At 30.3% G+C, this 20,142-nt stretch overlaps 1 protein-coding gene and 1 non-coding gene across 2 annotated transcripts in view; one reads left to right on the top strand and one right to left on the bottom strand.

Annotated features, from left to right (window-relative positions):
* Positions 1-1,292: 1,292 nt before the first annotated feature.
* The window catches only part of LOC103578377 (uncharacterized), a 158,142-nt gene continuing 139,292 nt past the window's right edge, over positions 1,293-20,142 (bottom strand). Inside the window, exons 6-14 of the mRNA XM_053741581.1 lie at positions 12,830-13,039; positions 12,413-12,673; positions 7,531-7,647; positions 7,166-7,279; positions 6,939-7,082; positions 4,013-4,215; positions 2,734-2,885; positions 1,563-1,635; positions 1,293-1,449 (exon numbers count right to left, since the gene is read on the bottom strand). Of these exons, the coding sequence (XP_053597556.1) occupies positions 1,428-1,449; positions 1,563-1,635; positions 2,734-2,885; positions 4,013-4,215; positions 6,939-7,082; positions 7,166-7,279; positions 7,531-7,647; positions 12,413-12,673; positions 12,830-13,039 (1,296 nt within the window). The 3' untranslated portion in view covers positions 1,293-1,427. The remainder of the gene's footprint in view (positions 1,450-1,562; positions 1,636-2,733; positions 2,886-4,012; positions 4,216-6,938; positions 7,083-7,165; positions 7,280-7,530; positions 7,648-12,412; positions 12,674-12,829; positions 13,040-20,142) is intronic.
* On the top strand, positions 2,059-2,131 carry Trnaf-gaa (transfer RNA phenylalanine (anticodon GAA)). Its single transcript has one exon. It is a non-coding gene; the product is annotated as a tRNA-Phe (tRNA).

The raw sequence follows: 20,142 nt of genomic DNA, 5'->3' as shown, positions 1-20,142 counted from the left end.
CAAAAGCTTTTGTTAAAAAAAAAAAAAAACAATAAATTATTGCTTAATAAATTGTGATAAAATTTAAAATAAAAGGAGGGTAAAATGATTAAAAAAATAAAATGGGATTACATTGATACGCCGTGATTAATACGGACAATGGAAAATTATCCATGTCTACAGTTAACGATATATATATTTTATAAATGGTCTCTTGTTATTGATAATTTGAATTAAATACTCGATAACGTGCATATGATTAGTTGGGCGCAATAATTTTTAAGTTAAAAGTATATTGGCATCGCGCCAGATAATTTGACAGTCAAAATTATTAAAAAAAATTTTGAGAATTTAAAATACTAGAAAATTATTTATAAACAAGTTTCAAACCAGTTGAATTATTTTATCTAGTTTGTATATTTTTTAGTATGAATACTTTCTTCTGCAGCCTTTTCGTGTCAAGATGCAGCGGCGCACATTTTAAATAATTGATTACTTTTTTTTTTATTTGAAATACGATTGACTGGTGTTACTGTTGTTGTTTGGTAGTGATTTTTTTAGACATATTTATCTCGTTGTTACGTTTTTGTAATCACGGTTTTAATCCCACGTATTTTTTAAATCCCAAGGAGAGTAAACTCTTGGTCCCTATTTGTAATAAAAAAATCGTTTCCGTTTTTTTGTTCCTGTTGAATTTTACGTGGATTAATTTTATTTTTTCTCAAATTTTAAACAAATCGTCTGTCGATTTATTTATGATCAATATTTGAATAGTAATTAATTTTATATTTATATTAATTAAAGTAATTAATAGAAATTATAATACTAATTTTAATACTTAGTCGAGAGAGTTGTTTTTTTTTTATCACTATTAAATATTTTATTTTTATAAATATTTCCAGTGGATTGGATAAATTTTTGGATTTCAAAAATCCTAAGATCCACTCAATATTATTTTTTTTTAAATATTAATTGCTATCATATATTCATATATTAATATATTAAACGAGTGTATATCAAAAGGTATTTCTATGTACAGTTAAATAATCAACTTGACAGTATCTCAAAATAATTAAAAAAATGTAAAACAAGATTTTATTTAAAAGGACAAACTCTCTCGTTTAATTTTAATAAAAGGTGGGAGGGGCGGGGGTAAAAGTAATAAAAAATATAAACTTTGAGATACTTCCAAGCGGATAAATGCATACTTAATAAAAATTCTTAATGCATATTAAAGTTGATACTGTTTTAAAATCGTAGGATGTGTTTGTAGTTTAGAATCAGGAGTTTTTAAATTTGGCTTAATCGACTTACTTTGATCAGCCTGTCGTACTTAAATCTTTATGTTTAATCTTAATATTTATGATTATTATGTTCTTATATATATTAGTATTAATATATACGTGTCTACTTCAGTATCTCTCCCACTCAGTAGCGCTAGCTCTTTTTCACTGAGCATTTAAATCAGATCTGCAACAACACAAAGTGATGTAATTTATTATTTAATCAATCAATCTATTAAGAAATGGAACAAGTTTCTCGTTTTAACTCTTCAATAATTTTTTTTTTATTTTTTTACTTACTTTAAAGCTTTATAACGTTCCTTCTCTGGATTGTTGTCAGGTGGCTCGCATTCAAAGGAAGCTAAGGCAAGAGCTAAAAAAAAATCAATCAATACACAATTAAAATATTCTTTTACACTTTCAATGTATTATCTTATAAATCAATATCAACTCGACATTTCTTTTACAAAGTTTAGATGAGAAATTTCATTCGGTTATCTAGAATAATGTTAATTGATTTATGAAAATAAAAAATTTTTATAATTGTTACGTAATTTTCTTATTGTTGTCAAGTAAACTGTACTTGGAAAATGATAAAACAAACTGACAAATTAATGCATTATTAAAAAACTATCTAATTGGGGACCGCAGCTTTTTAAAAATTCAAAATTGGCGGGTATTCAATTCAATAACTTTTTTTTGTGTTGTTTAAATAATTATATTTGATTTTGCATCTATCCAGAAATTTCTGCATTTTTTTTCTATACTAGATCATTTATTTTTGTTAATTAAAGGCGCCGAAATAGCTCAGATGGGAGAGCGTTAGACTGAAGATCTAAATGTCCCCGGTTCGATCCCGGGTTTCGGCAAATCTTTTTTGTTTTTATTTTGTCTATTTTCATCTGAAATTGTAAAGATAATATTTCTGATAATCAGTTTAAATTTAATGATTTTAATACTATTTCAGATATTAAGAAAATCGATCGTGATTCCTATCAGTTGATTTTTCGAGTCGACTAAAATATTTCGACCCCTTGAGTTACAAAAGTTCATATAAAATTTTTTGTCTCGATATTTTTATTGCTGCTATTTTTTGACTGGGAAAAAATTCAAATTATTGCACGAATTTTACCCGCCATTTTATTTTTCATGACGGAATTCCTCATACTTTTTTTCTCTTGAATTAAAAAAAATTTCTGCGACTGTTTTTATTGATTTTTCGAAACTAAAGTACGCGGTTCAAAAAAACACGTCGAGAAGCATTCAAAGCTTACTATTTATCCGCACTTTTCAATAGTAAAAAATATTTGAACATAAATAATAATGTATATTGCTCAGATTCAAATTTTCTGTAGAAATATGAAAAAAAAAAAGCAAATAAATATTTTAGGTGACAGTCCCTTTAAATAAAAAAAAAAAAAAAAAAAAAACAAAATGATTAAAGATTATAAGAAAATAGTTGTATATATACCATTTTCAGTGAGCACTGGACTGGCTTGTAGAAAAGCAATGACCCGTGAATTCTTTTCAAAAGGACAAGCCACCTGCTTCCATGCTATGAACTCAGTCACCTGTTTGGCGAGTTGCCAAAACTTTTCAAAGTTGATGTGACCATTTGGAAGTCTGTAAAGTACACGGATTGATAACTTTAACGTCACTAACTACTATCAAAAGTGCATTAAAAATAAAAACAATAAAGTAAATAAATAAATAAATAAATAAGTAAAACAAACTGCGATAAAACAAAAATAAACAAATATAACAAAGAATCTTCAATAAAAATTGTATCAAAATAAATGAGATAAAAGGAGCAGCAGATGGAACAGATAGTTACACTTTAGATTGCTTCAATACTACTAGTTGGAAAAGTTGTACAATTTGTCGTGTAAGGACAGCTAAGGATTCTCCTACAATTTTCTTCCTAACAACTTTCTTATTTATAAATATATATATATACATACATACGCTAAGAAAAAATATATAAATCGTATCAACTTTTTACATGTTTAGTGTCACCATCAAGTTATATCTCGTGTGTTTGTTACTTGTTACTTTATACATTAAATATAATTTTTTTTTGTTCCACATCCAAGTAACCGAGATAAGAATAACGAGCAATAAATTCTGTGTAAATTATGCGTTAAAGTTTTGGCAAAGTAACGCTACTGTACCATACCCAAAGTTATAAAATTTACATGAATATAGTTGTGTGTTGGATCGTGAATTGAATATCGATATTTACTATCGACAATAGTAATCTGAACATTAACTTTAAATCATGTTAAATTATATGCTGCGACTATTTACTGAATATTATTACTATTTATTTAAATTTTTTTCCCAAGAATTTATACAACATTTGAATGGAAAATATACATTTAACTTGTTGCTATATAGCTAGTGGGAAAACTTTAGCTATTACGAGTTTAATAAGTTAATTCAGGTACTGTTGCCACCAACCAGAGGAAATTAGTCTTTAATATTGAAGATAAGCTGAAGATGAAAATGCTAAAGCGAGATGAGGGAACGGAGAAGAAAGGGGTGGAAGGAAGTTTGATGCGCGGTGATGCGTAGTTATCATAATTACAAGCTTTGATGTTAGATCACAAAATAACTTTTGGCAGTTGGAAATTTTTTTATTTATATTTTTTTTAGTGGGGCTGCAAAGTTTTGCACTGGAGTAATCGATTTTTAAAATCGAGTTTCAGTTTGTAGATTAGTAAAATTATTGGTGTAATTGAGTTACGTACTTGTTACTGCAGCCTTCGTTGAGGAAATAGAGGTCCTTGACAAGGAGACTGAAGAAAGGTACGACAATTCGCTGCCTTTCGTCGGTAGCACCGACGCTGCGCCACATTGCTGCTTTTAGAGTGCTGCGGTAGCTACTGAAGTTGCTGCTCGGGTCCATTTGGTGCTCGAGAATTGAGAACTTTGCCGACTGTACTTTTGACCACTGTTTCAATAAACAAATAAATATTCAGATTTGTCTTTTAGACTCACTATTACTTTTATATCATGAGTTTGAAACTTCTTACTGAAAAAATCGGGAGTGAATTCGGGATTATGGATTTTATTTAAAATTCATTCTGATTTGGAGTTTTTATTTTAAATAAACTTTCCTTTGAAGTGAATTTTACTTCAAGGAATTAAATAAATATCCAATCATCTGCTCCGCATTCACTCTGAAAATTTTTTACAGCGTAGGAGTCACCCATAAATTACCGAACACCATGGGGGAGGGACTAAAAATTTAAGGAGATTGATATTTTGAAGCATTAAAATAAAACATATGTTTTGGGCAGTATATAAGTACACAGCGACTGCTTATTGGCAGGGTCATAAATAAATTTTCACCCAGAATTGTGGATTTTTTTTTTTTTTTTCATTTAAATAATGATAATTTTAATATGACTGAAATAAAATTCAGTTTAATTAATACATGAGTGTTTTAATTACAGCCGTATTGTATTTATTATTATAATTATTGGTTAATAAAAAATATATATAATTCAAGCTTTTAATAATTATTTATTTTATGCAGATAGAATAATTAATTTAATTATTATTATTATTAATATTAATATTGAAATTGGCTCGTATCGAGGAAATAAAACTAAATAATTAATGAATGCTCTATTTGGTAAATTTATGTAATTTCCCATTAAAAGTCGAATTTAATTAAGGACTCAATGGTACTTAGAATTTATTACCAGATTTATTATCACGAGATGTAAAATAATGAATTGACAAGTGGAATTAACGATCAATTTACAGAGTGAAAAAAAGGCGAGGCGATATTATTGAATTAGTAGAACGAAACAAACTGCCGCGGAGTGTTTTAATTTATAATATGTATAAGTAGTAGTATGAAAAGTTTGTACAGGATGGAATTTCATGGCTAGTGGGTTAATGTATGAGGTTGACGTGGGGCAAATAATTTAGCGGGTGGTATGAGCAGACCAGAGGGTTTGTATGGCCAGAGAATAGATATGAGTGTGGGCGCGTGAGCAAGAGTTGACTACGACAGTAATTGAATTAACTTCGAGGATGAAACTGTCGCGGAACTCGCACGCGGCTCCGATGCACAGTATTAATTCCGACTGTCTCCCACCATCAGCATCACCAGGATCACCAGGGCCATCGCCATCATACGTTCTCGAGGGATTTAATTCAGCTATTACCATGTGGCCTGCGCACACGAGGGTTTATCACGCGAGAAATTAGCATCGTTAAATGTCGAACGATCACTGCTCTGCATCAGTTCAAATTATATATATATGTAAATATATATATATACATACACTCTGTTTTCATGTCAAGTCTACACATATATATGTTACATACTGTCTGTCAAATTTTACTATTTAATTTAATTTGTCTGTTAATATGAGACACTGGAAACATATCAGTAATTTAATTGATTACTAAATATTTATTAAATTCAACCCCGATAATAATAATAGTAATAATAATAATACACTATAAAAAATTGGAAGTGAATTCGGAGTGGTTACGAATTTTATTTAAAAGATTTCGGAGTATTAGAAAAAATCACTTCGCATACGGAGTAAATAGGAAGTTTGTCTTTTTAGGGAGTGATTTCGGAGTGATCTGGATTTTATTTCAACCCGCATTCACTCCAGATTTAACCTGCGTTCACTCTGAAAATTTTGTACAATGTAGTAATAGAAAACTTTATTCCTTATGGATTTTTTTTCCTAGCGCGAACTTTAAAAAATTACGTGATGTTTGATATTTAATAGTTATTAAAAATGAACGAAAAAATAATAATAACAATAACAAAAGTAAAGAATAGTAGAATACAATAGGAAAAGAGTAAAAGCTTTTTCACTAGTGATTTAAGGCTTTCGATTGTACCGGTACGAGTACTTCGAGAGCTCGAAGAAGTGGACAGGGAATAAATGTGTCCACATATATCCACATGTACATAAATATATATATACGGGTGCACATGTACACGAACAACCGGTGAATAAAATCCAACGGAAGTAGTCGCGATAAGCGGCGTAGGTACTACCGGTGGTAAATTTCCATTAACGAAAATTACGAGGTTTGAATTTACCCAGGAACGAATGTTGGTAACAACGTTTTTGCAATTATTTCCGTCGCGTTGTCTCATAAATCAAGTCAACCAGCCAAATGAACTTCGAATAACGTCCAGGGTGTTTTCGCAGGCGGGGCTGCTGCATTGCACGAACTCCCAAGCTTTTATCCCGGCTTCCCCAAAGCTCATGGTTCATAACCTACACCAGTGGATCCTGGCTAGATCCTGAGCGTACATCCGACCTCAAGCCGGCTCAATGCTATCTCGATTAAACCCCAGAGATAGTTGGCGAAACTTAAACATAATTAAAAGTTCCTCAAGACTGATCTCTGTTCTCGTAGTTCTCACGATCTCGACACGTCACTCTGATAAATTACAGATTAATTTCGATGACTTTCACACCCTGTTCTGTCTTTATTTTATTTTATCATTTCAACTGACTACGCTCTTAATTTATAACATTCTTGTAAAATAACTCAATCCCCCCATTAAAATTAAAAATTTTACGACTTATAAAAAAAAAAGTCGCGCGCTTTTAATTAAATGAAACCGTTCAACAACATCCGCTTATTGTCGCAGACTAAAATAAAAAATAATAATAAATTACTTACAGTTTTCTTTAGCCGTGAAATAGGAGACATGTTTAATCCTGCAATAATGGCCATTAAGGAATTAAAGTTGCCTATGTTGAAGCATTCCCTGGCCGTTTCGATCCAATACTCCACGACGCGGACTCGCTGTTTCTTCTTAGCGTGCTGGTAAAAAATATATGGATTAAAAAATAAATAAAAATAAAAAAAATATAATTTAATTTTAATAAGAAAAGTTGTCTGATTACTTTGCAAACTTCGGTTGCGACAAAGTAGCTCAGTCTGTTGAACCACTGAACGTAGGATTCTAAATTCCTCGTCTTCTTCATGTCTTTGAAGGAGGTTTCCAGATGGGGCGATTCCTGCAACATAAACAAAAGATAAAATTTAATTGCTGCAGCAATACACCGACTGATAAATTGTGACATTGTTGTTGTAGTAGTCGTTGTCATTTAGTCTTTGTATTGTCATTGTATCGCTTGTTTATCCTCGTAACACACTATTATTCTCTACACTACGGTGGAGAACTACAGTGTACACTAGGGGAGTAGGATCTGTAGTATCCATTTGAGCCGACACACAAAAGTGGGCGGTGGGTGCTCGATGAACTCACCTTCGCAAATGCCTGTACAAACTCTTCGGGTCCGATGTACGAGAGTCTCTCGAGCTCAACGTGGGTCAATTGTTGTGCCAGTACTGTTGCCGATGGACATAATTCTGTTACATCGACCTGAAACAATAATATTTATAATACAATTATGTATTTGCATCGTAATTTAATAAATAATTACTAACTGTTAAGGAAAGGGGGGGGGCAAAGCGGGGTACCACAAAAATTTTATAAAAGAAATTTTATTTTTTAAATGTTTTTTTAAAATTACAAAATCATTTTTGTGAATATAATTGAACATAATTTTGAATTTTTTTTTTGTTAAATTTTTTCAAAAATCGAGTGTCTGAAGAAAAATTTTAATTACCATTGTTTTATGATAAAAACTATTACAATTTTTTTTTCTTCCGTTGCAACTAATAATTGTGAAAATTGTAATTTTTCTTTATGTAAATTACTTACAAAAAATTTAATTTAATCAAATTTATTTAATATCCAGATTTTTTTTTATTGGCAATGAACAATTTTTTCTATTTATTTTGAACATAATTAAAAACAAATATTTAGCGCATTTAAGTCTTCAAAAACATTATTTCCATAAGTACCCCATTTTGCCCCCCCCTCTCCTATAATTTTTATTTTTTATTAATATTTTTTTCCGAGCCGCCAATTGACTACTTGCAGTTGAGAAATAAGTTTGAATATAATATTAAAATTTTTTCCTAATTTTGAACTAATAAATAAATTTGATTTATTTTGAGATTGAAAACTTAAAAAAAAAAAAATTCTAGAGTAAAAAATGGTAAGAAAAATATTACTCGTAACTCATATTATTTTTACAACTTCACTTGAATTTATTTCTACCATTTTTCACTTGATGTATCGAGAAAAATTATTTTTGAAATGTAGGTCAAGTAATAAAAATATATTTTTAATTAATTTTTTTTTTCTACAGAATTTAATTACTGGTAAATAAAATATGTGAGTATGTGAAGTGAAAAGACAAAATAGCAATTTGTATAGAAAATAGAACAATAGTTAGCACGGGGGTGAATAGAGTGATTTTACAATCAGTATTATTTGGTGTAGTAGAGTAAGTAGAGTAGAGGCGTGTCAGGAGGGACAAAAAGCAATACTTGAAGACGACTCACTCAGCAAAGACACATTGTGAGAACACGACGCTTGCCTTTTACTTTTATGGCAATCCATCTATATTTTTTTTACAGCCTTTTTTCTTTAACACAGTCGTCTTATTCCATTCGATTTAAAAATGATATTGGTGCCGCGGTGAAACCGCTCAAAGAGAACCAGCTGAGTGGTTTCAAAGGTAAAAGACGAGTGAAGTGGAACGTTTCTCTTTGACACGTACTGTGACTTATTCTTTTACTTTATATATATATATTTTTTTATTTTTTATTACGTCATGAAAAATGAATCCATTGACGACGTGGTTGTAATTACGAGTGAATAAAAAAATTTTTATTTAAATTTAAATTTACGAAAATAAATGTGAATTATTTGAATACTAACTATCTCATAATTTATCTTAATACAAAAATAAATTGTTGTCTATATTTAGATTTCCATTAAGATAACAATAAAGTTGAGACCGAGATAGTTTTATTGCGATATATATTATTCATAGCCGCGAGATTGGGCATGCGATCATGAACAATGCAGGATAATAAAAATAAGACGAAAGAGTACCGTGGATAAATATACATATATATATATATATATACATATATACATAAATAGCTAACTACTGTACTATAAAAGACGGAAAGCTTTTTTTAGTGCAGCAAAATAGTTCTCTAAAATGTCCATCTTAGGATGAAATGCACTTTTATACGCTCTGTTTCCTCTATTTTTTTATCCTATACGTGTCCTTTCATCTCACATCTCTTTTCATTTTCTTGTCTTTCACTTGTTCATGACCGTGACAAAAAAAATATATAAAAAAGTAACGTGTGTCTCTGAAAGTGCATCTTTTTCTCGAGAGTAAGTACTTTTGTCCCGTGTGTGCTGATCTTACATCTAATGATAATGCTCACGTTTATCAATGCCCGATCTTTTTAAAATCAGCACAAACGTTCAAGTATTAAATTATTTTTTTAAAAATTTAGTACACTAAAAATTTTTTTAAGTGAACACGGAGTAAATGCGGAGCAGATGACTGTGTATTTATTTATTTAATCCCTTTAGATTTAAATAAAATTCAAATCACTCCGAAATCAGTCGAAAAAGCGAACTCTATTTACTCCGTGTGCGGAGTGATTTTTTTTTAAAATTCCGAAATTCCGACGGAGAAAATTTGAATTGAAATAAAATCCGTGATTACTCCAAATTCACTCCTGATTTTTTTCAGTGTCATGTGATAAGTGTTCTGATATTAATGATAAATAAGGTTATTAAATAAAATAAGTTTTTTTTTTTTTTTATTATTACTGCGATTACTAATTGAATTAACACGTAGATTATTAAATTTATATACCACATCATACGTCACAAGTTTAAGTGCACTGTTAATTTTATTAAAATTTTTTTATATTTAATTAAATTATTTATTAAGTGAAACCACTAAAATTTTTGATTACGAAAGTTAAAAATAAATAGATAAAAATAATGGTAATAAAAAAGTTTGGTGGAAGATGAAAATAAATAGAAAAAGTAGGTTTTGTAATTGAAAGACACCGCATAGGAAAAAAAAACTCGCGAGTTTTGCATACCTTTATATATATATGTATAGAACTTTTTTTTTTTACAAGAGAGGAATACAAAGAGAACATAGAATTGCGTGTAGATGAGAGAAAAATTTAAAGCCGCAATTCTGGAAAAGCGTGCGAAATCGAGAGACGAAAATGGCTGCTGTGCATGAGATCTTTATAAAAAAAAAAAAAAAAATAAAAATAAATAAAAAGAAAGTTAAATAAAAAATAAAAAAATAAATACGGGTCTTTTAGACTTATGGAAAGAGTCTTTCTTGAAATGGAGCCACGCTTCACTCGGCGGCGACGGTAAACGAGAGCTTTTAAGCTTTGATGCATATTGAAAAATATTTTATTAATGTTATTTACTATTTATTAAATATACTTAAGGAAAATTCTATTGGTAATAATTTTTATAAAAAATTTCAGTATATTTTATTACTAATATATATTCAAAGTTTTTTTTGATGGCTCTGTTTTCAAATTTTTGTACTCTGTATCATTTATTATTTGTTAATTAATTTTAAAAGCATTCGCTAATTTAATTTTAAAATACTGAAGCTTTTATAAAATAGCGTTTTTTTAGCGCATGCACTAGAAAAAAAAAATCAGTTAAAAATAAACCGGGAAAATTAAATAAATAATGATAACAACTAATCTGATTACTGAAAATAAAAAAGCATATTAACGTAAGTAGGATTATTAAATTTTGCTAATTGTCAAGAATAATAAAATTAAACGCAATCTGTACGCAGTGAAAATATCAAATAATAAATACTAAATAAATCTGAGCTCTTTTAAAACAGCAAGCAGCCTGAGTTTTAATGAATTAAAAGATTATATTAAGGTATTTAAAAAAATTAATTTTATAACTCGAACTTGTTGGCTCTAAAGTACTAATTTTAAAAATAATAAAAGACTACAATAAACATTGTATAACGACCTTACTAACTCCAAATAGCTTTTTCTATTCATATAATATCTATATATATATATATATATACGTACATACTCAGCGGAATTGTGCAAGTGGCAGCTGTTGGAAAAGAGAAGTTGCAAGCAAGCTTTCGCGTATGCTACCACAATGTGTCTAGAGTAATGAGTTGCAAAACTGAGGAAACTTTTTTTTATTTTTTTTTTTAACTGAATAAACAACGAATTACGGTATGTTCTTATCCTCAACTGAATAAAGTCGAGTGTTGTTAGTAGGAAAAAAAAAAATAATAATCTATCGATTGTCTAGCTTACGGTTGATCAGTCACGAGTAATCACTTGACAGTTGAAACCTTACGTCAATTGCAATCGTTATTTACTTTTTTTTTTTTTTTGTACATATTAGTAATTGGATAAGATCGAGTCGGCGAGATTGAGGGGGAGCTAAAAAGTTGTATTTCACTGTATCGAAGATTTTAGAGTGGATAGTGTATTGGATAAAACGGAAATGGAAGGCGTGGAGTATTGAAGCACGAATGTGATAAGGAAAATTAATTTTGGTGTATGAGAATTGATGATTGGTTATTACGATGATATGATACTGGGTTAATAGCCACCGAGTAATTTAAAATAATACCTAACCCAGTCATTGTTAGGCAGGGACATTGGGTAGGAAAAGGAGATGGAGAGGGAGAGGAAGAGGAATAGAAGAGTGAGAGTGTAGTAAGTGTACTGACAATGATATCAAAGTGTAATTAGCTAGCTGGCTCTGTTAATCACATTAGTCAAATTGTAAATGAGCTATTAGTGAATTTAGGATGCGCTTAATGGATGAACAATAATCAAATTAACTGTTTACTGTTTACTACTGTCCACTCTGTTTCAAATATCTCAGTCATTTATAATAATTATTATAAACAGTTTGATTTATTGATATTTTTTCCTTTTATAAATTCATTTTTTACTTTTTAGTTATCATTTATTTTTGTAGTTATGCAACAGACTACTAATCTTTGGTTTTAAAAATTTTTAAATTAATATTTTTCCCGCGGGTTGATTTGAAAAATATTTCGATTATTGAAAATAAATATTTTTATATTTTATAAAAATAAATTACAAGAGACAGTAAACAGTTGAGTAAATACTCTAGTCGTTAGGAAAATTATTAAAAAGTAAAATGAAGTGTATGGTTATTTTATTGCAAGTTTATCGAAGCATTATGTGGGTTAAAATAAGTTGCTCACCTGAGTGAGTTGTTCTGTGGCAGCTTCGGTGGCAAGTCTAGACAATCCCTCCTCGTAGCGTTCAAGTGCCGTTAGACGTAGCAATAAATTTTGCAAAAGGGCTGATACTTCTTGTCGTGCGGCAGCGTCCACGGCAGCCACTTTCTGGGTGATAGACCTCACGTGACCCATAACTCGCTCGTCTCGGAAGTCATATGGAAAAGTTTCCGTCCACTCTGCGAGAAGTTGCACCAGTCGTGGGACAAAACGCTGCAGTCGTTCCTGCCAAGGATTAGGATAAGTATTTTAAGAAAAAAAATAAATGTAATATTTTAGGTTGGACAGAAGCTATTACATAAATACGCCGGATGTCATCGACGCGAATTAATATTAAGAATGAAGAGATAGATATATATATAAAAGGAGCTGGACACTCACTTTTCCACCCTCGCCATTGAGGTTCTGCTGATGCTCGCACAGTGCACAAACTTCGCCGAGCAGCTCGTGGGGCTTGATGAAGAGCCGTGCACTCAGCAAAAACGCAAAGAGATATGCCCGGTCTGGATAATAGTCTTCTGTTGGTACCATGTGCTGCACTAGCGCCTCCAAAGAACCTGACACGAGATTACCATCACGATAAACTAATGCCTGCAACAGAAAAAAATTACTTCGATTAATATTTAATGAAATATATTGTCTGAACTTTAAATTATTTCTAACACGATAAGAGATACGGGCTACTCTTTAAAAAATACACAGACCGTGCCCATATCTATCCATCGTCGATTACGCAAAAAATAAATTTTGCCTGGGACTTCTTATGATTTTTTTTACTAGAGGACATCATAATGAACGAAAAACGTTTATATTGTGATAGGTTATTCCCAACAGAAGCAAAGTTACGGGCTACTCTTTATGAAAAATGTCATCCTAATTTATCTTCATTCATCTTAATTTATCCTAATATGGGTCTCAACTCAAAAAATAAATTATTCCCAGGACTTTTTATGGCTTTTCCTACTAGAGGACATCATAATGAACGAAAAACGTTTATATTGTGATGGGTTATTCCCAACATGAGAATGAAATGAATTGTTCAAAGTTTTTCTAATCGCGGTATTTTTTTGAGGGAAGATAAGAGTAAGAAAATACATTTATATAAATTACAAGATTGATGTCAGTTAAATGTCACGAGTAAAGCCATAATAATCTGTCGCATTTTGCAAATAAAATGGTTACGAGATCAGCAGTGGCAGAAGTAGCAGTAGCAGGAGCAGGAGCAGTGGCATCAGAAGTATAAGAGATGAACGTCGAGTTTTTGTATTTCGAATGAAAAATCCTAGTTTACGGGCGGTAAGGAAACTAAATCCAGGCTTTACGACATCTAGCTAGCGACATTTCTCAGACTCAACATAACTAAAGGTAAGATATAGAGCACCCTCAGACAGATCAGTTAGCTTGCCAGAAACACAAAACTCATGTTTTGTATGTTTATTTAATACTATATATATATATATATATAAATATATATGTTTAACGGTTGTGTTTTAGTTGTAAGGATAACAAGCACTCGGGTACACATGTATATAGAACTTGTTACTTTACAACGCAAACCCACAATGTAACTTGACGCTTTGAAGTCTCCGTATTCACTCCTTCACTTTGCTTTACTTAATATATATTGCGCTTATTATCATTCTTATTCACTCAGCTTTCGCGAATCTTACTTAGACTCAAACTTAAACTTGTTGTTGCTGTCTAAGTTTTACTTCACAGGCATTTATTTTGTTTGCGTGATAGAAACTTGTGCTGATTAATTAGTCGCAATAAAATGAAATTTAATAGCCTGTAAAATGGCGCCCAAGTGTTTCAATTATTTTTCACGTTTGCCTGTATCTAATTTTTCATAGATCTTTCATATATTTTTTTTTAAATAAACCCTAGCAATCTGCAGTTTTTTAAAAACTGCCCGAGTATTTACTCAAATTATTGAATACTAAGAGATAATTGTTTATCAAATCCTTATCAGAACAATCATTGATTGAGAATTTGCCTTCAAATTTGCTGATTTAAATATTCTACCGGTAGAAAAATCATTACTGTCATTTGAATGGGTTGTCAAGTGTCTGATCAGAGACAGTACTGAAGCTTCTGCAGATCCTAGTGGCGGTCTATTGAACTACTTAATGCGGCAAGCGGACATATTGCGCATGACCGCCAATAGGGTACGCATGAGTCCTATCTCTGTCTCTTGTCAGACACTTACTCTAAAATTGTACTTTTAAAAAAGATATCAAAAATGCCCATATCATTAGATCTGCTACATAAATGTTGATTTTTTTTTTAATTTAATTTAAGGCTCAATTTGAATTCAGACTTTCGTTGCTTTATGAAGTTATAATGTAAAGGGGTTGAAATAAAATAAATAATTAATTATTATATTAAATAATATTTACAAAGTCCATGTTAACTGGGTAAATTAATGTTATGTCTCAGAGCCGAAGGCGAGCATGAAAGATGAGGAGAAAACGAGATTTCGTTCATGGCGTGAGAGCCCGAGAATTGAAGCTGCATCAAGAGAAAATGGGTGGTAGCGACTACCGCGGTGGTGTACGAGTTCAACTGGGTCTTGAGGGATTTCTGAAAGTAAATAAATGTTGCATCGTCTGGGGAACATAACGTTTCGAAGCGAATAATGTTACCTTCAAGATTATAATTTATGTAATATTTTATATTTTTTTAAATCCTGTATATGTTATTATAATTATACACTTTATGAAATTAATATACGAAAAGCATTTACTTAAATTTTTTAGGTGGTTGAGAATTTAAATTATACACGACTTATGGGTTCATATATTAGTGAGTGATTCTAACATAATTCGAGTCTCATCAAAATTTCACCAAGCAGACGATTAACGGCCATCCAACGGGAAAATTAATATCCGCTGTGACAAATTGACCCGTTGACTCGAGAGTGCTCCTGCAGAGGATATTCCCGGCTGGTCCATTATACAGGAGCGCTGGACTTGAGATGTCAATGGTATATAAGTGCGTGATTGAAAAATATTCTCTGCGTAAAAGCTCTTTTCCTAGTTAGTACATTCATTTTTTTAATTTTCCTTTGCGTTATATATATTTCAAATAGTTTACATTGCGAATTATCTGAAGAATTTTTAATAAAATAACATTTATATTGATAATCAACAAATAATTTTAGATGAAATGGAAAAATTGCGCAGTGAAATTTTATTAAATATCCTGACAAAAAAATAGTTTTCATTTAAAATGAATTTCAAATTAATCTAAATGAGATTTTCAATAAATATTTTTTTATTGACAATCAAAAGATAATTTGATTTAAATTGAGAATTAATGAAAAAATTTTCTCTATCAGTAAAATTACTGTGCAATAGCTGAAATATTTTTTCGAGGACCGAAATAATGGAATCGAGTAAAAACGAAAAATTTTCGGCATAACTTGTTTAATTAAATGAACAACGCTGGAAAATAAACGAATGAATGCGCTAGGTATCCATACACATAATCCATAAATACACATATAAATATCACAGCACATTAATCTAAATAAAAATAGCAATTATTATCGCGATTAACGATCGTAAAAGTTGTTTCAATTAGTGAAGGAAGAATACCTTTGCACTAGATAATTAATTTGATAATTTAGCATTCACACTATTGCTCAATGTAGCTTACTATTCACGCTCATATAAATACTTATTACGTCATTAAAAATTTTTTTCATTGCGCTTTTTACTCTGCCATAAAAAACAGCGCGATAAATTTATATTTCTGCGTAAATGTATATACATATTTCAGTAGCTTAATTTTTGGTTTTTCTTTTCGGGATTGATGACAAAGTACATTATTTTTACCCACCAGTCACTCTATTATAAAGATGGCGGTTATACTTTTGAAATAATAGCTACGAGTTGAATGTCGAAAAAAAAATATATAAGAAAAAAATTTTCTGCTACAATGCGCTATTCTGTGCTGGTTTTTTCTTTATCTACGAATCTTTTCAAATGGACTGCGTTCGTGTAGCAAGGAAGTAACCGACGTAAAAATTTTTTTACCCTTTGAGTTTGACTCAGTAAAAAAATTGTGATTATATAAATATACATTTTTTTTTAGCTACTATAATTTTTGGCTCTATTTTTTTCCCTACTGTGGGTTTTGCAAGAAAATCCCTATAAAGTATTCATTGTATTGAGTGACTGTGCTATATAAAAAGTATATTGTTTTCGGTGATGGAAACCCGCCCGCAAACACCAGAGAACTTTTTGAAGCTGAATATTCCGTAGAGTTCAAATTTTTTTATCGTGGGTTACTATCGCCAAATTCAATGTAGTAATTGTACACAACAAAAATGGATTTATAGCGGTATAAACACAATATTGTGGTGATTACTACTTTAAATTTTTCACATATACACTGAATACACAGAGTAGTAGTTGGATTTTTTTTTTTTTTTTTTTTTTTTTTTTTTATGAAATGTATGGTATAGCGGAGCTGCAGATTAACCGAGCTGGCCATTGAAATATTTGTTGAATATACATGAAATATTCGAAATCACAAAGCCATTTTGGTAGTTAAAACTCTGTTGTATATTGTGTTATAAATATAAACACGTTTATTTAATAAAATACAAGAATGAAAAGTCTGTTTCGAGCTGCAACAGAATGATATTAATTAAAATTAAAAATATATGAAATATTGTAATACTTGAGTTGAAAAGGAGTTAAATTTTGCGTTCATCCAAGCACTTCTGTAAGCATTGTTAGCAATTTTGAACGCGTATATTTGAATGGTAGTTGAAAAATGGTCGCCACTTTAAATACATTTTCAAAATAGAGTATGGAGAAGTATATGAATGTACATGAAAATGCGAATTTTCCTAAATTTCTTTTTGTTAATAAAATATTTTTGTACAAATGGGAAGTAAAGTTCAAAATAATGAACTGCCAGCTTAATATAAGCAATGTTCTGTTAATCCTTGCCGTAAAATATTTCATTTTATGCGAAATTACGGGTATACCCAAACCAATCATGAGTAGTCTTAGTAGTAGGGATCAATGGATCAATTAGGGGAGGATTAGGATTGAGGTAGTTGGTCTAACAGTAATTTAGTGTGAGGCTCAGAGTTGATTGTGCAATTACTAAGCATGTTAGTGTCAATTTAGATTTTTGGAAAAGTATCAAAAATTATAAATGTAAAACTTCGATGATAATTTAAACTAGACGTCTTAAACCATTGATTAAAATAAAAATCGCGGACCAAAAGACCAAGATGGAAAAATTATTTAATTACGTGAATAAATTTTTTTTGAAATGAAAGCATGTAATTTACATTAAATAGTGGGATTTTTTATTTGATGGTTTTCTAAAAAAGGCAACTATTTGTGAATGAATGAGTTTGAGAATAATTATTTCATGTTTTCTATATAAAATGGACTTTGAAAGGATGCAATCAACGTTTTGACCCTTTTAATTACACGTAGATTATTTACTCGGTTAATAAAAATGTGGTGAAGAGAAGGGTGGAGAGAATAAAGAAAGAGATAATTAGGGACATCAGGTTAGCTATGGTAATCTGGTAAACTTAACGTTTCTAGCATCTTGTTGGATGCATCACATATCTCTATATGTGTACCACATATATATGTGTGTATAATGTGTTAGTACGAGGAGCCATGCCTCGCTCAATGGCTCTGGAATCATGTTTACCAGAGCGTAGCATGGCATTTCGATCCGTGGTCCAAGGTAATTATGAGTCGCTCGTCTGCATTTAAAGGGGGCTTGGACGACCCCATCTCCTATGCTATAGCCATTGCATCACATGACCTACGTGACGTTAACTTCACGTAAATTAATTCGTGATGTTCGTTGAACTAGTTAAAAACACAGCTTAGTTAAATATAACTCTATTCCAACAAAAATCTTAATTAGTTTTTATTAGAAAGAATGATCAAGTTTCAAAAGAAAAGTGTCAAAGTAGTTTTAAATTTTAGTGTATAATTTGTTTTTGCAAAAAAGTTTCTTGCTACATTGAAATCTGATATTTTTTGTTGTAAATTCCATGTTGAAATTTTAAAAAGTGGAAAAAAAATTTTGTGTCGAAATTGGGGTTTTTCAATCAAATTTTCAAAGGTTGTTATTTTGAGTTCTTCATTTTCATATTATACCATTTTAACTCTTTTAGTTAACTTTTAATCCCAGATAATTTTTTTAAAGTTAAAATTTCTGAATATTAAAAATAAAGTTGACAATAAATATTTATAAATTTATTTATCATAAAATATATATTTATGTCTACTTTATTTCTCAGTCCGTCGAAAGAGCAATTGGTAATTAAAAAAACGCCATTCAAAAATTTTTGATAAGTCCGCGAAAGTAATGAAATTATAAAAAATAAACCAGATTTGGCGCTTAACGTTTATCAGAGTGAAAACGAGTGCTGGCGATTGGTGGCCGTTCATTTATCCTCAACAGCGTGACCATTCTCTTCTTCCGACAATCCCTTTTTTTACCTCTCTCTTTTCATTTATCGTCCGGCCATTATTTTTTTACACTTTTTCACCATTTCAATCTCAATTCTGAGGACCCAGCCTCGGTCTGCTCTCACTTTACACAGAGTACCTATCTTCAGTGTCCATAATTCAATTTAAAACTGATAGAAGTTTTAATTTTGTGTGAACAATGCTTCAGTAAAATTATTCAACCAAAAATTAATTTCAAGTTATAACTTTTTATAATAATAATAATAATAATAATAATAATTTATTATTATTATTATTAAAAAACTTTTATTGCCGATATAATATCTCATACTTTTTTGTAATCGAAAATTATGAAAGAAAATTTTATAAGATAATTATATTTAACATTTTATTCTCTCTATAATTTTATAATTAAGAATTTTTTTTTTTCCCTATTAATTAAATACTTTTTCTTATTAATCTCGAATTTTATTGAAAGAAAGTAGTTCATATCTTGATGGCAATAAATTGCAAATTTAATCATCATACATTTTAACGATTGAGTTATTCCAAGGATATAATTTTTTTAAATTCATGGCTTCGCAATTATTATTTTAGATAATTTTTTATCACCTCGATAATGACATTTATGAATATAAACGAGCTTTCGCCGTATATTTATCTATATATTTAAAGATATACGATAGTCTATCGGTTAAAATTCATAAAAAATATTTAAAATTAAATACTTTCATGTATAGTTAACGACTCGATACTCGACACCGAGAGTACCTGTGCTGGTGCATGAGACGTGAAATCGATTTTACAGCTAGACAGACCGACGGCCCGGGATATTAATTAATCATTGATAGTCATAGCCTCATTGGAATTTGTGCGTTCAACATTTCCTACATTGTATCGATACTTGAATACATATATAAATACATTCACAGTATATATATATATATATATATATATGGCTACAAGTCAAAAGCATATCGACAGTTCTTATCGGAACTTTATACGTGCAGACGAATATTAAGCGGGAGTCGCGCATTCGAGCCTATAAACTCTTGTCTGTCGTCAATACAACACAATAATTATTATTCCTCGATACATATTTCATAGATCACGTATCACATTCCCGGAGGATTTAACTCCGAATACGTTCAATAGCCATTTCAAAAGCAAACAAAATTTTTCTTATTTTTATTTCCATTTTATTTAAATATTCAAACTATAAGCTTCCCT

This window comes from Microplitis demolitor, chromosome 8, assembly GCF_026212275.2.
Source record: "Microplitis demolitor isolate Queensland-Clemson2020A chromosome 8, iyMicDemo2.1a, whole genome shotgun sequence".
Taxonomy (NCBI): domain Eukaryota; kingdom Metazoa; phylum Arthropoda; class Insecta; order Hymenoptera; family Braconidae; genus Microplitis; species Microplitis demolitor.
The sequence above is the reverse complement of the archived record's forward strand: the minus strand, read 5'-3'. Positions and strand labels throughout refer to the sequence as shown.